The sequence below is a fragment of the Nesoenas mayeri genome (assembly GCF_963082525.1).
Source record: "Nesoenas mayeri genome assembly, chromosome: 3".
In the NCBI taxonomy this organism is placed as follows: domain Eukaryota; kingdom Metazoa; phylum Chordata; class Aves; order Columbiformes; family Columbidae; genus Nesoenas; species Nesoenas mayeri.
In genome coordinates this window covers 22,182,763-22,199,953 of record NC_137544.1, presented here as the reverse complement: position 1 = coordinate 22,199,953, position 17,191 = coordinate 22,182,763, and the positions used below count along the sequence as shown (strand labels likewise).

Genomic DNA, 17,191 nt, shown 5'->3' with positions numbered 1-17,191 from the left:
CATTAAATTCCGTTAACAGTTATGAAGTCTGACAATAGCCCTTCGGGTTTTAGACAAGTTTGTTGTCTTCCTTCAGACATTTATAAACTATGCAAGGACTCCTAAACTGCTCAGAATTAACTGAAGAACTCCCTGGGTGTTGAGATTTCTTCATATCAAATGTATTAATCCTGAGACTAAATACCCTCAACTGCAAAAGAAATTCCCACCCCCACCCCTCCCTGAGCAGTCAGCAGTAGTGTCCTCACAAAAAGGAAAAAAATAATTTAAAAAAAATCAATACAAGATTTTATACATATAAAATGGTAACCAAGAAAACCAAGAAAACAAACAAAGAAAAGACTGTTAAAAAGAGTAACTTAAATGGACTGAAAGATACTAAAAAGCATCAAAAGCATTTTTAGAAAGCCATGATGTACAATATTAAAAATTCACCCTGCTCAAAACTAGAGACCGTACCTTTCAAAGTTTGGATTCTGGATATCTTAAAGACATGCTGTACAGCTACCTGGTTTAGGATAAACAGAACCTCTTATATTTTACATATAACTAAACTAAGTGCTTAGATTTAGTATTTCAACCTGGTAAAGGGGCTAGAAAAAACAAAACAAAACACAAGATTCTGAGGTACCTAGAACTTCAATTAGTATCTTATGGGGAACGGTTGAGGGAACTGGGGCTGTTTAGCTTGGAGGAGGCTGAGGGGAGACCTTATAGCTGTCTACAACTACCTGAAAGGAGATTGTAGCATAGAGGGTGTTGGTCTCTTCTCCCAAGTAGCAAGTGATAGGACAAGAGGAAATGGCCTCAAGTTGTACCAGGGGATGTTTAGGTGAGATATTAGGTAAAATTTCTTCACAGAAAGGGTTGTCAGGCATTGGAACAGCCTGCCCAGGGAAGTGGTTGAGTCCACATCCCTGGAAGGCTTTAAAAGATGTGTAGATGAGGTTCTTAGGGACATACTTTAGTGACAGTGTTAGGTTAACAGTTGGATTCTATGATCTTGAGGGTCTTTTCCAACCAAAACGATGGTATGATTTCAACTGAAATCAAATAAGAATCTAAATACTATTTATTTAATACTGTGGATTTTTAAAGTTAATTTCAATAAACATTAAAGCCTGTTTCACAGTATGCTACTCCAAGAAAGACTATCGCAGTCTACTGATGAGCGAAACCATCTCCTATCTGCTGATAGTAACCACAGTTCCTGGTCAGAAAAGGGTTCTGTGTCTGGGCACAGAGCAAGGCAACTGCTTCTTCACTGCTTTGCTGTGCTCACCATCAACATGTCCAAATCAACAGCACAAGACTTGCACATTTGGTCTCAACGTCCCAGAGCTGTGATGCCAGCCTGCATACACAAATCACACAGCACTGTGGCTTCTTTCCACGTCCCGTGGTGTATGGACTCCCAAAGCCCAAATCCAGAAGACCCTGCCAGGTGGAGTTCACAGACAGCACGTTCCTCAAGCATCTATCTCCTTCCATGGTCCTTTCCCCCACCACATCCACCTGTGGGTATCAGCCACGAAAGCCCCATCCAATGGACATCCAGTGCCCGTCCCATCACAAGACATGCATTGCCACTCACATAGTAGGTCATGTCTTATGTACAATGCCACAGAAAAGTTATGAATTCCACAGACTATATTAAAAAAGTCTGTAAAGTCTACTTTACTACTGACCCCAAGGGCGGGGGGGAAGACAAAATAGATTAAACAAAGCAAGCCAGACAGATTATCAAGATCAAACAGATCACCCAAGTGAAAAGAATGAAGGGCCCATTGAAGAAAACAGCTAAACAGACAGAACTGCTGCCCAAATAATGGGCTTGTACTTGTAGGTGCCCAACGTGCCCACGTTCAGGCAGTAAATCTGCGTCTCCTGAGCGCCAACAGCAAATTTTTAAAATGTAATACTTCCTTTCCACTGCAGAACAGATTGCTCACCAGGGTTCATGAAGCAGAGTAAAGGCTTTGGGAAAACATTTACTTTCGTTACAAAAATAATACATACACTGGCATTTCCTCACTGTATTTATTTGTCATGAGACAGTTTTTAAACAGTCAATATTTCTTATTTCCTGACTCATGCAAAAAAAAAAAAAAAAAATATATATATATATATACCTTTTTATGGTAACAGTTAAATTGCACAACTGAAAAAAAAAAGAAGATACTTTTAAAACATTCAAATCTGGTAGAACAAAATAAAAGCCGTGTCCTTAGTAGCTCTGGGGGGAGGAAAAAAAAAAAAATCAAATACTTCAATAAAAGAGAAAAGATTTTAGGATGGATAAAATCTTTTTGGTCAAAAATACAAGCACCACCTAAGGGCCTTTAAAATGAGCCTTTGCTATGGGCAAATTATGACCAGCTGTCTTCCTAAGCACCTGGCACTGCCTACGGACAAAGCACACGCACTCACCCAGGTGAATGAATGACTGGCCAATCTTTGAAAGCTGTTCTTGCCTTATCCTGTAAGAACAGGGCATCCTTCAAAAGTAACTACATGGTCTGGGATCACCACAGACAACTATGTAACTCTTCCAATAGTTGAAGTGCTAATTACAAAGAAACCAAAGACAATTTGTTAAAAAAACTCGAACAAATTTAAAAAATGAAACACAGAAATGGATAGCTGCTATTGCGCCAAAGTATTTTCCCCTCTGGTTTAAGAAAGCAAATTTAATTGCAGATGTCAACTACAAAGCTGGTGTTGAACACGGTTTTTAAGAAGGCAAAAGGAAAGAAACTTGAGTCTGTGAGTTTGCATTTTCTATAGCCTTGTCCGTCCCTGGTCCAAAGGAGGGGGACGCTGGAGCCGGCCAGCTCCCTGTGCTGAAAACACCAAGAGGTGCACACCCCAGTGAAGACCCCAGCAAAACCCTTGGGGAAGAAACTTTGCAACAAAGATCAAGAGCTGCAAGTCTGGAAAAGGAGCAAATACCTTTATTAACAATCGCTTACACCCACACTTCAGTAACCCGGGAAGCCGCGTTACACTGGCAAAACCTTTCTAACAATGCATCTAAAAAAACCGTCAGGTTTTCGTCTCCCCCAGCGAGGCGGCCAGAGATTCGCCGCCGCCACCCAGCGAGGCAGCCCCGGCGCCCCCGGCTCGGCGGGACGCGGGTACGGCAGCTCCGGACGAGGAGCGGTGTCTGCACACCGAACACCGAGCCCAGTGCACACCGAACACCGAGCCCAGCCTGCCCAGTGCACACCGAACACCGAGCCCAGTGCACACCGAACACCGAGCCCAGCCTCGAGGCACGAAACTTTCCGTGACTAACCCCGCCGGCTGCAGCCGCCCGCGGCCCCCGAGCCGCGGAGGGCACACTCACCTCCTCCACCGCGGCCAGGAGCTCCGAGCCCGCCGCTCGGCCCGGTCGGCCCGGTCCGCTCCGCTGGGGCTCCGGCGGCTGCCCCGCTCGCTGGACACGTCACTCAGCCCCCCCGCCCGGGGCTGCCGCCGCCGAGCACGCACTCGCCGCCGAGCGGAGCTCCCGAGCCCTGCCGGGGACCCGCCCGCCTCCGCTCCGGCCCCGGGGCCGCCCCCGGCCCGCCCGCTGCCGGGCCTTTCGGGCCGCGCCCGCCGCCATTGGGGCAGCGCGGCGCCCCGGCGCCTCCCGGTTGGCGCAGCCGCCCGCCGGTTGCGGCGGGGCGGGCCGGGCCGGGCGCTGCCAGCGGGCGGTGGCGCACCCCCCCGGACCCCCGCCGCATTCCTGCGGCCACACGTGACGGCGCGGCGGGGCCGGCCCACTGCACATCCCCGGGCACCTGCGGCTGCCCACGGCGGGGGTGGCGTGGTGGCTGTCGGTGTAACGGGCGGCAGGAGAGCGGGAGGGTGGCCGGCCCGGGACTGGCGAACTGGGCACACGGCCGACACACATTAACCTTTTTCTCTCAGCCACGTTCTCCCGAAGAGCCCGTGAGACGTGAGGACGCACGCTAGGCCACTGCAGCTATTCTGGAGTTTATTGTCATTTATCGGTTGAAGCGTCACTGCAGACCAGCCCTGACCCCATCAGCTGCACCGTCACTCTAAGCCCACGTCACACAAGCACTTCATGCTTATCCTGAAAGTAAAATCATCCACTTGTACATCCACGTGCATACAATTCAGGACTGAAGGTGCCGTTTCATAACACTACAAAACATTTACAAGTAGCAAGTATTTAGGAAAATGCGTACTTTACAACGTATCCATGTACGCATCCATCACACTGTGATGAAAATAAATGCTCTTAGGTCCTTAAATACATTATAAGTTCTTGATGTCACTTAAAGCTCTCTAATATTGCTACATATTATTTAAAATCTTCCGTCCACTCTTAAGCATCGAAAATTTCAAGCTAAATGCGGTTCAAAGATCCACACATCATCCAGCAGTGATCCGTGCCAATTTAAGTGCATTCACGCTACAGCCAGTAATGAAATACACCCAGGTATAGTAAATTCATTATAATTACACGAAAATGTTAGTAGAAAATGGTGGCATTTCAAAAGACATTTTATGAATCCTCCTTTTTTTCTCCATTTTTCATTTGCCTTTAGTTTAACAACATACAGTCACAACTATCCCATGTCTTTGAGTTGGCTCATACAACCTGAATTTACAAATTAAATATTTCGAAGTATTACTTTCAAAAATGTTTCCATTTTCACCGTTATTTCTTTTTAATGCAGCTCATCACAGTGTGAACTCAAAATAGTTCTCACATAGCTCTATAAGTTCTACATAAGAAAGAAAATAAGAAGAGAAAATTGGGCTATATGTAAACAGTAAGGCCAGGAATACCATTACGGCATTCAGTTCAGCTTCCAGCAGAGACACTACTTTATCCTGCTGTTTCTGTGATTTTTTTTTTAAATATGTTGCACTTCACTCACATCCAGGTATCATTTCAGGAGCTGAAATGGCAGCGAATCCATCTTTGGCAAACTGTTTAATGGCTGCTTATCATTGCAAGCCACATTAAAGAACAGACACACATCTAGACTAAGTTCAACTATCCCAATTTCATGATCAAAAATATCATTTACGAGCAATATCCTCCTCCTTTTAGCAGTCAACTCATTATTTGTGGGCATAAATTTCTCCCTTTCACTGTTAAAGAGACAAATTTCAAATCCTTCCTGTAGTTCTTTTCTGAACCCTTTTACAACTGCTTCTTTGATTCCAGTGACCATATATAAATATCCCTCTCTAATTCCAATAAAAGTTCGCTGTGGAAACCTTGTTGGACAAGTCCAACAACAGCAGATCAACTTATAATAAAGTAAAACTAACTTCCAAAATAACTTGCACTCTCTTCTTACTGTTTTCTAAGACAACATTCTATTAGCAGTCATAATTAGCACCCTAATCACTGCAATCACAAATTCATTATTTATCCACCCATAATTAGTTGTCAAGAACTGCATTACAGACAATGGCTTCTCTCCAGAGTTAACATGATGCTTTTCATAACCAGGCCTTAAGACGAAGATGTTTAAATCGGTTTTACTGGGGATATATGTACAACAAGAGCTCACCAGAATTTACTTCCCCTCATTGGGGACCCTTTTTTTTCTCTCTCTATGGAAATTGGGGTGGTTGAACGCAAACATAAATTTATGACACCGAAGAACATGCAACATAATTTCTATGCTTTCCAAAACACCACATGAAATCTGACCAAGGTAACTAAAACTTAGGTTTATCAAGTTCTCCAGTGAAGCCTGATTTTTCTCATTTTCTTCCTTCTGTTTACCAGCTGCTGTAGCTGGCACCAAATCTTAGGGAGTTTTCATCCGCAGGAAGTTCAGAAATTGTTTCTCCTGTTGTTCTTCACTGTGTCCCCTACAAAGAAGGGGGACAAAGTATGTCATCTGCTTACTGCAGTCCTTCAGAACCCACTCAAAGCCAGGACATCCAACGGCCTTGCTTAATTTGAACATCTGCAGAACTCACTCACTTGTAAAGTTACAGGTCCCCTTCACTTCATTTACCAAACAAGGCTGAGTGATGACACTTCATTTTTTTAATATATATAAACCTTTTTTTTTTTTTTGAGACAAACCACACAGCTTTCTTAAAGAGAGGCTATTACATCAAAATAACACTTGGTTTTACAAAAGCATTGCTCATTCACATTCTGATGTGATGCCTGCCGCTGGCCTGTCTTCCAGGTCTCCCTGAAGCACCAGCCCCACTACTGAGACACAGTTGTTGATTTCGAGCATACCGGTACATGTTAACTTGACAACTGAGTTTTATAATACTGTGATGTTTTACCAGCACTAGAACCTCTTTCATGAACAGGTTTACAAATGCTCTGCTTGCAAGGAGCCTTTCCAAGTCAAATTCCCAGATTGTTCATTCAGACAGACTAGGTAGCAATTTTCCTAAATTTTAACATTCCTCAGCACCAGAGTCCTTGTGTTACACCAGCTTCTCGTTGTCACAGGCGGCATGTGAACAATAGAACAGCCGATGCTGTAACTTGTTGTGGTGGGTTGATCCTGGTGAGCAGCCAGACGCCCACCCAGCCGCTCTCTCACTCCCTCTCCTCAACAGGACAGGGGGAGAAATCAAGATGGAAAGCTGGTGGGTCAAAATGAAGACAGGGAGATCAGTTAGCAAGTACTGTCGTGAGCCAAGCAGATTCAACTCAAGGAAATTCCATTTATTGCAAATTAAAATTAGAGCAGGATGGGGAGAAACAAAGACAAAAGCAAAAACACCTTCAGTCCCACCCTCTTCTGCCCAGGCTCAGTTTCACTCCTTCATTCCTGACTCCTCTGCCTGCCCACACGGGCGGCAGGATGAGAGATGGGGGTTGTGGTCAGTCCACAACACCTCCTCTCGGCACACCTTCCTCCTCTCATGTTCTCTGGTCTGGCGTGGGTTCTTCCCACAGGCTGCAGCCCTGCAGGATAAACCTGCTCCTGCGTGGGTTCCTCCAGACGCTGCAGGGGAATCTGCTCTGGCGCCTGGAGCAGCTCCTCCCCATCCTCCTCGCACCTCCTTGTCTGCAGAGTTGATTCTCTCACTTTTTTATTACTCCTCATACTGCCTGTGTCATATTTTTGCCCTTTCTTAACCACACTTCCCCTGGTGCTCCACAATCTTGGCTGGGGGGCTCAGCCGAGCCCTGCGGTGCATGGTTGGAGTCGCTGGAACCGGGTGTGTCCTTACAGAGACCCCCACAGCCCCCAGCGCCTGGACACCTGCACCCAGTGCAGGAATACGCAGAAGTTCTCTCTTTAACACAAGATCCCTACTTTTGTTTGCTTGCCGTGCTCTGATGGCTCTGCTTCATTCTGAACCTGAGGAAGGAAAACTTGAATGAATTCACTGTCACCAGAGGACCATGAAGCAATAAGGTCACACAACCGTGAAAGACAAATGCAACCTTCGGTGAAGCAGAGCTATTTTCCAGTGATGGAAAGGAAGTACTAGTGTAATACAAGGTGCTGAAGAGACCTAACATGAAATGCCATATACAACTCTAAGCCACCAACATTTAAGAAAAAGAAATTTGAGTGGGTAAAGTGGCAAATAAAAAGTATTAGGATGGCTGAGAAAATAAAAGTGTAGATTGATTTGTACTCATGAAAATGCAAAAGAGCCTCCAGAGGTAAAAAATATAATTATATAAGCTAACAAGACAATAATAACACAAGAATTACTATCAGGTTGGTGCAAAAGGAAACACAGTTTTTGCACGTTGAAATCTGCCACAGTTATACTACATATGTTGCTGAGAAAAAAAAAAGGAGTTAGAGTATCAGACAATCTATGTATTCAATGCCCAACCGCCACTTGGTCAGCACTGTACAATGTAACAACCAGTCTCAGCTACCTCATCCCAAAGCCTGCTAAATTTTTTTCATATTTATTTCCTGTGATTCCTAAGCAAGGCTGTTGCTGCTTTCCAGGATACACTTTGTTCCTGTAAATACGACCCACAAGACAAGATGATCAAGTTCGTTAGATGTTCCATGTCTACTCTATGCAAACTACTTCTCTGTACTTTTGCAGTTTGCCTGCATGGCTTTGTTTTTCAAGGTATTGTAGTTATCACCTTGATTTAGTCTTAAAATATCCTGACAGCAGAACTGCACGGTCCAGAAATGTAGGAAAGTCAGCCCTCTACCTTCTACAAAATTAGTGCTTTGTAAGGTATATTTTTTTCCCCCGGCTGCTGCAAGCACCATGCTTAAACTTGAGTGAGCACAGCTTTGGTGACAAAATGCAGTGTTCACATGGTAAAGTGCTGTTGGCTGCAGAAGTAGCAGAGCAGGAGAGGGAAGTTGTAGACCTATATAGCAGTATAAAAGTCAGGCCAAGTGAGCACCTGGAGCTGCCACAATCAATTATCAGTACTAAAACAAGGCACATCCTCACCAGTCTTCACAGTAAATGTCAGAGAACATATTGGTGCAAACAGTGTCAGCCTATACAGCGCTCTCATGTGAACTAAGTATTCAAAGGAGCGGGAGCAGCTAAAAACAGAATTGTGAGAGGAAATAAATATTTCAGACCAGAAGTAATATGTCCTTTATCTGATAAAACTAGTATTAAATTGCCACTCTTGCTGTTTGGGTCATATCCTTAAAAACTCAGAAGTGACCCCAGCTGACTCATCGAACATACACGCACAGAGCAGCAAGTAAGGGCACAGCCTTTTCCCTGCTTTTCTCTTTGGGGACATGTGAACAGTCCCCACTCCTTTCCTGTCTGCCACCCCGAACACTGATACAGCCTTGCACATTTGTTGCATCATTACCTTTGTCATTCCACCTCACCCAGCACTGCTCTACTTACGGAAAAGATGAAGGCACAGGAACACTTGTTTCTGCTCTGTGGCCCTACCACTAACAGAACACACTAATTAGTCAATCAGATCCAGAGCATGCGATGTCTCTTCCAACACTGAAAACCCACCTGGGGGCTGACAACTAGAGCAACTGGCAAAATTTACTTAATTAATGACCATCACTTACTTTTTGTTTCAAATTATCAACTTAAATACCAGTGCCATGACACTAGACCAAAAGACTGTATTTGCTGAATAAGACTGTCAGTCTAAATGTGCTCTAATACCTTCTTGGGAATACGGTAAGAACTACTAAGGAAAACATATTTAACTATTAATTGAGAACATCTGAATAGCAAAACATTAATAACATTTAAATCCCTTTTACAGATTATTTACAAAAAAAAAAGGACTTTATTCATGCAAATACTATTATGCATTGTTCTTCTCATCCCAATCTGTACCCACGCACATTCCAGTCAGTGGAGCTTTACACATGAATGTCTTACTTCTGCTTCAATTAATCTTGGGGACTTTAGTGCAGAGGCAGCTAGCAAAATTAATGCCAGTCAGTTGCTTACACAGTGCATTCTTATAACAATGATTACAATGCCAGTAATGATGCTATTTTCCTTTAACTCACTAATGCTGAAAACTATCAGGAATTCATTCCTGCAAAGCACCAAGCAAGATGTGCAGTTAGTGCTTAGAATTGTATATTGTTATTCAGCAATGAGACGAGTTGTTGTTGTGGGGTTTTTTTTTTGTTTGTTGGTTTGGGGTTTTGTTTGTTTGTTAGTTTGTTTTTAAGTTAAGGTGGCTCACGCTAAGCTATGAAGCGTTAAGTGGTACCAAAGTGTCTTTACAGTTAGAGCCTAATGCAAAAATAGACCACACACTCAAATACACAAGCTAGAAGGGTCATTTCCAAGTAATGCTTTCTAACCATTTTTAATACATACTTATATATAGCATAGCTTCTAGTGTTTTAGTCATTAACTAAATGTGTTTACATTAATAATTTTTTAAATGTTGGTGAAAGGGCATTAGTTTACAAGGTTTAATAGTTACTTCCATGGATATGACAGTACATTTGTCAACTTTAACAGAATATTTTAAAATAAACAAGTCATCTTTTTAGCGCATACACTGCAAAAACTGTTCAAGCTACAAATAGCAAGTAAAAAATAATAGTCATTAATTTCATCAATAAATAAAACTCACAGTAGACAATTATTCAATAAAATACTTTTATTTATGCAGACAGTTTAGAGATGCTCTACCATTCAAAAAACATTATGTTGTACAAGAATAAAGCTGAATTTGCTCAACACTTCTAAATTCACTTCAAGTGGGAGTCTCCCTGAGGTTAAGAAAGGTGTCTTGTAACTGCACATGCCATCAATATTTAATCATTGTTATCGGGGAAAAAGCAAAAAAACCTGAAAGAATTGGACATGGGTATTTAGCAGAAGGGCCCAACGGTACATGCTGAAACTTACTAGACAAAGACATTGCTGTGGTAATGACTACTGCAGGATCATGACCAGTACTGCGAGCAAGAGTAAATCTTACAGAAAAATTGGTGGAGGGGAAATGATAACAGGTTTTAGAACAAACATAGGACAGGATACAAATAGAGGCAAACATAAACTGTGATTTAGGAATGCTGTATGAAGACACTAAGAACCAGATGCCTGGCCAGGGTGTCCTAGATCAGATATTTTATTTAAAAAAAACCAAACCAAACAAAACAAACAAAAACCAACAACAAGCAAACAACAAAACACCCCCACCATCGTTTGTTTCTTTTTTGTTGTTGCTTTTTTGTTTGGTTGGTGGTTGTTTTTTAAATTTAAAAAAAAATATTCAGCCAGAAAGGTAACACAAACAGCACTCCTTGAATAAGCCTGTCCAACATGAAAGCAGGATGAAGTCTCTAATAGTCACTTAAGGCAAATGAGCAATTCACCCCCAAACATATTATGCAATAGTTTTCCAAATCAGGCAGCAGCAGCACACCTTGTGACTTGATCCAGCCATTCCTGAAACTGGACTGTGATTAGTTTCACATTAACAAAATTTATAAACAAAGTATGGCAAGTCTACCTTTGGGTTGTAAAGCAGCACTTAGTTATAAGAGTAATTAGACACCAACATTTAGAGAACTTTTCAGTTTTGTTTCAGAGGAATGAGACAGTCATCCACAATCATAAACCAGAAAATCCTCTTGAAGGGAGCTGTCAAAAAGCAGTGAAGAAAACACTGGAGTATTAAAAAGAAAAAAAAAAAAAAGGCTTTGTGTAACAGAACTGGTAACTCCAACTCTAGGCTATCAACATGAAGAAAAGTTGTCTGTATTTTTATCTCCTGATACATTTCTAGCTGAACTGTAAAATCCCCTCGCCCCTCAAACTGAAACAGAAATAAAGTGAGTGTTCTTATTTGCTTTATTGCATAGCTTTTGTTCCAGCAGGTCTAGCAGCGTTCAGGTTAACAGACACTCTTAGGTATTCATAATTATAAAGTAAGATGTGCAAAAGGTTTGAGACATGCCATAACAGTCCTCGTGTCAAAAATCTCACATTGAGATGCATACTAAAAATACTGCCTTATTATGATAAAAGTTACTTCTAATGAGATATTTAAAATGCTCTTAATAACACGACACAAGTTATTAACACAAAATATTAAACTTTAGAAGTCTGGTACTTGTGACATAACTACCTATCTGCTTGGACCACACCTCAACTCTTTTGGCAGACCCAAGTTCACTACTGAGCCAAATCCTCCATATTGTTTTATTTTAGCACATAGAAACTTCACCTCCTTTAGCCAGCCACTATAAAAATTACACACTTGGCTCAAACTTATTGCCCTTCTGATGCTTCCATTTTATGCTATGATTCTTCAGAATTCTGCAGCAGAGATTTTTACAGTTATTACCTTGTTTTATCAAATTCAAACCTTTACGTTTCAAGCTGCATAGAGCACACCATCATTTTGGTATCTGGTAACTTATTCTCTGCCTTCCCCCCTGGAACTCCTGTAAGTGAGGTTTGCATACTACAAGATGGGCATTTGGATCATATTTCTGGGTTCTGTTTCTGATGAATTCATCTCCCTGCTTTTTTCTGAAGTACTTTTAACATTACTCTCCCCCACATAACCCCTCAGGAGAGGTATGTAATTTCAAACTTTAGAAAAATCTCTTTTTCTATAGGATGGCATCCAGACAGGTAACACCACAAAAACACTGCAACCTCATTCTGGCCTGCTTAGAAATAAGAAGGTAGCATAAAATTCATATTTTCTCAATTGAGTATCAGCAGGATAACAGATAGCAGTGCTGTGTAAAATTATTATGGCCCTCTCAGCCTAGTTTTGAATGGACAATTTCAGATATTCACCACTTCATCATTATCAACAACATCTGGCTATGCCTTTGTGATCTAACAGTAAGAAGTTTCCTCCCCCTCACAACTTTGTGCTCACACAAAGCGAACTGGGGAACACAGCAACCTGACCACTAGCTTCCTCCCTTCACTTGGAATAAAACTGAAGACATTCCCACCAAAAATTAATATAATGGGGTTGCTTACACCAAACAGTGCTTTCCTTCCACATTTAAAACAATATGCTCCATCACAGATCAGTACACAAAGCTTTAAACACATGCCTTGACCTGAAATTTTTCACATATTGGGCTTGCCTGGTCTTAGTACTTCGGAAAATAAAACTGTGTAGCAGTCAAGTCACAACATATGACGAAGTTTCAAATGTCAGGCTTTTTATCTCACTGTGTCAAAACTAATTATCATTGTCATTCTCCTGCCACTAGGCGTCACTCTCTTCTAGAGTGATCTTTACACTGTCATTTGCTGTCCAAAGTTTCACCCAGGAACCATCAGACCAATGCCATCAGGAGAACATGCACCACAATTTGCTATGCCCCTATCTAAAAAAACCCTATCCTATTCCCTAGGTCAAGGTGAGATTTAGTGATGTGGCAAATAAAGTGCAAAGGATTGTTAACATCACTTTGTACGTTCTTCAAAGTAAAATAAAAATACTAGAAGAACAATTGAACTAAAAGAGGTGACTTGGGCTTTCCTCCAGAGGAGTCACCTCAGATTCTAAAACCCTCTATAACTCAGAGAATTTCCAAAAACTGATGGGAACCATAACCAGAGCACTAGTGGAACCGTTCATGGGAACCTACAAAGAAAATAATTTTACCAATGAACCAGCAAACTTTTCAAGAATGAGAAAGAGGGAAGCATTGTAATGTTGCCTCTTGTATGTCACTGATTTCAAGTCCAGAAGTGAGCACTATGATTACCCACCTAGCTGGGTCACGAGTATGACAAAGGCTTGCATCCCCACATCCATGTTTGTGGTGGATATGAATTCCCCATACTGAGGGTGACCTGGAAACTACAGTTCACTTTGACAGAGAACACTGAAACAATTATCTTCCTCAAGTGCACTTAGAAGAAGAAAAAAAAAACAAAAAACAAACAAACAAAAAAAAAGGAGACAAAAACCACCCCAGCCATGACTGCATTCTGCCACTGACCAGTTCAGCCACTTGGAATGATTTAATGGCACACAGGAACTAGGTAACCATGCATACCTAACTTGGGTCATAATTTATCTTATAAGCAACTCACATAATTTCTAGTATCAGTGTCTTCAACATATGTGAAATAGGATCTAAGCTAAACTTGATTCAAGCTGAGCTTAATAGACAAATTAACCATAAAGCCACTTTGAAGCATTAGGATAAAGGATATCACTAGGGAACATGTCACTCCTAGATCATGAAATACTGTCCAAATTGACAAAATTGTTGGCGTAATTCATAACTAAGAGGTTGAAAATCTTATGTGTATGCACACATGAAACATAAACAATGCTTTTAAATACTTCTGATGCATACAGAATACTACCAGCAAGGAATCGCTGTGTTAATGAGCTCTTTGCAAAAGCTTCTAGTTCATGGACGAAGAGTTACTTTGCATTGTATTCTTCCAGTGCCCTACTAGGAAGCAGCTGCTTCAGTGTTATATTCTCTTCTTTCGATGTGTTTCACCGTTAAAATTTCCATTTTCCGTTGCTTTATTTTCAAAGTTCCAGTCAGTTGGGCTGAAGAGCTGCTGAGTTTTTTTGTATGTCCAGTATGGGTTAAGTATTAGTGTAACAGCAAATAATCCAGAGAATAAAACAATAAAATGAAGAAGTCCCAGATTTTCTATCACAGAATTCCAATTGAAAATACACACCCACCACATGTGGTAAGTAAGAATCATGCGGCAGTGAAACAGGTGGATCATCACCCACTGGTTTACCTTCCAGAAAAGGGTATTAGCACAGCCAGCCTAGAAAAAACAAGAATAGAAAGTATGCAGAAGTGAGATTGTTACTTCAAGATAAGGACACAGGAATCTGTAGAACTAATGCAAATATCCAGCTTTCACATACACACACTCTCAGGCATTTTTTCCATGTAGAGCTATGATATTCCACATGCATACAGCATCCCAAATTCAGGATGAATCTATACCATCTCACTATCCACATGCACACAGCATCCCACAGAAAACTATATGGAGTACTACAGAAATGTCATCACAACAGAAGTAGGTATCATAGTAACACGGATGCCAGTTAGATGAACATAGTTTTGCTGAAAAGCTATCTAGACAAACCACACAGATTACCTATGGACAAGTGAGATGCATGAAAACTGTTACAAACTTAATTTGAAAATGATCACATGCTTACCTTTAGAAGCATCCAGGAAATGCACGTTGAGGGAGTACTCATCTCCAACAACATTCCCATCAAAGGCAGATAATGTCCAGATTTCACATTAATTACCAGACCAGCCAAGCCACCAAAAGCAAGCAAGTGATGAACTACCAAGAACACATCAAATGTTCTAAAAATAACGTTGGACACGTGAACAGCTACATTTTCAAGCAAGAAAAATCCAGCAGCTATTAAACAATTAAACCAGCTCCACTTCTGCTGTGAATACACTTTGTCAGCATAAAAAACAGGATCTATGAGCAAAGCCCATAACCCAGAAACACAACTCTGAAGTCCAAACACACCACGTGTGACTGCCATGTTCCAAAACACCTTCTCCTTTGCATACAAGGCACGATAAGTGGTACTTATCCGTGAAGACAACCAGTGAGACAAAAGAAATACTCCCAAGTAGATAAAAAAGCCAGCAGCTAAAAACATCAAACGAACTTCCCATAAGAGATAGTCCCAGTCAAAAATGGTCCCAAACACTGGATCATCATTTGTAGGATTCATTTCTTCTTTTTACAGAGCAAAGCCTTGCAAGGGGCTTGACACTTCTCACCCACACTACAGTCTCCTTTATGCCTGTTCAGCCTCTGCTATTATGCAAATCAGAAACCATGAACTCTTCTTTTCCATCTGGAACAAGGAGAAAAAAAATAAGTGAATTTTAAGTCATCCACATATATAGTTTCTAAACCATGGAGAACTCACTTCCATGGCAGTTACAACTTTGGTTCTGTTGCCATTAGGCACAGTCACCCCAAAGACAAGTAAACAGACGGACAAAAAACCTTAAGCAATGCGTTTAAGATTAACAACTGGCCTGCAAAATCTGTACTAATACACAGTAATGTACTGAAACAGAAGCTGAAGAGGGCAAAGTAGGAGGGAAAGAAAGAAAGAAAAAAGAGAAAATACAAGAAGGTAATCCTGTTTTCTTACTTATGAAGCTTGTATTTCAACAGCAGTGTGCTGTTATTCTACTCCATTATTCTCCTGTTCCCCTGCTTTTCCCTCACTGATTTTTCCACCCCTTCCTACAGCTTTGAGTGCAATTCAGGATCTCAAATACAGAGCTGGGACATGAAACTACTAAAACTTAATCCAGTAAGCAGGAACACTTACATACAAAAGGGGGTTTAGAATCATATCTCAAAATAAGACTTTGCAATCAGTTTCTGAACATTAAACCTTCCAAAAGAAAACATACTCCAGAAATACATTAAGAATATGGAATGCAGACAAGCAACATTAATATGCATTATTAACATTAGCATAATTAACTGAACAGCCCAGTAGTAAGTGCCTCAAGTTAGCTGAAACTTCCCAAATGCACCACAGTTCAAAGCCAGAGATTTGTGGAGATGGAAAAGCCTGATTTTTATGAACTGCTGAGGTGATATCAACATGACTGCTAGACCCACTGCAGCCTGTAAATACTCAGAACCACGATGCGTTTTAGAGTTCGGTGGGAGCTCAATGAAAAAGCCAGAGTACAGAGATGCTCCCGCCTCGCTCCACCATGACCACGACAGAGCAGATCCTGCCGGACCTGCTCACAACGGCCTTTGCTGGCAGATGCCCCACTCTAAGCGGGGGACGGACAGTCAGTCCCGGCCCCAAGGCCCTACGCCCGTCCCACGGCTCCACACCGAACGACACGGACTCGAAGGTGGAGACCCAGCAGCCTCCCCTCCGCCCATCGCCCGGGAGAAAAACGGGGTGAAACACAGTAATCCACTGGCACGAACAGGCCCTGAACAGCGCAACCCACGGCGGCAGGCAGCGGCACCGGCAGCGGCCCCTCCCGCCCCGGCCCAGCCGCCGCGAGTCCCTCACGCAGACCTGCGGTGCCGGCCCCGGCGCACAGACCTCGCTCGCACCCGCCGCTCCTCAGCGATGGCGGCCCGGCCCTTCCCGGCTCCGGGACTGCCCCGGCCGGCCAGCCGCCCTCCCCGGCCTCCCGGGAGCACCCAGTCCGGTCCGACCCACCGCGGTTCCCACAACAACTGCCTTCAGCGGGGCAGCCGCCATACGGCCCACTGCGCATGCGCCAGACGCCGCCGCGGCCGGGCGGCATGAACCACGGAGTGCGTCAGAGGGAGGGAGGGCGCGCCCATACCACTGGGGCGGGGAGGAGACGGCAGGGCCTCAGAGACCCTGGTTCCCCTCCAGGGGGGAGCCTTGTTTACTAGGTGGTTTTCCTCGCGTCACAGAAGGCTCATCACCACCACTGAAAAGTTCATAATATTTAACAGATGCATGTTCAACAATTAAAAAAAAAAAAAAATTAGCAGCAGTGATGCCATAGCCAGTACCTTTACCTGTAATTATCCAATTTCATTAAAGCCAGCAAATTATTAAATTGATGTCACAGAGCTCTGCTACATGATTCTTGCCATAATTGTGAAAACTGATCTTGTCATCCCAGTGACTCAGCCTGGCTGGGTCTTGCGAGCATCACCGGGCAGCTCCACTGAAACCACAGGGCGCTGAGCTCCTGCCCCGTGCCCGGGTTTGGTTCAGCAGCCACACATGTCACTGGCAGCGACTGCAAGT

At 42.8% G+C, this 17,191-nt stretch overlaps 1 protein-coding gene across 1 annotated transcript; it reads right to left on the bottom strand.

The window, feature by feature from the left end:
• Positions 1-10,124: 10,124 nt before the first annotated feature.
• On the bottom strand, positions 10,125-16,801 carry CLN8 (CLN8 transmembrane ER and ERGIC protein). The gene is made up of 3 exons (XM_080341714.1): positions 16,505-16,801; positions 14,600-15,268; positions 10,125-14,193 (listed from the first exon to the last, which is right to left on the bottom strand). Exons 2-3 carry the CDS (start codon positions 15,140-15,142, stop codon positions 13,879-13,881), a joined length of 858 nt encoding a protein of 285 aa, XP_080197840.1. The 5' UTR covers positions 15,143-15,268; positions 16,505-16,801; the 3' UTR covers positions 10,125-13,878.
• Positions 16,802-17,191: the final 390 nt, after the last annotated feature.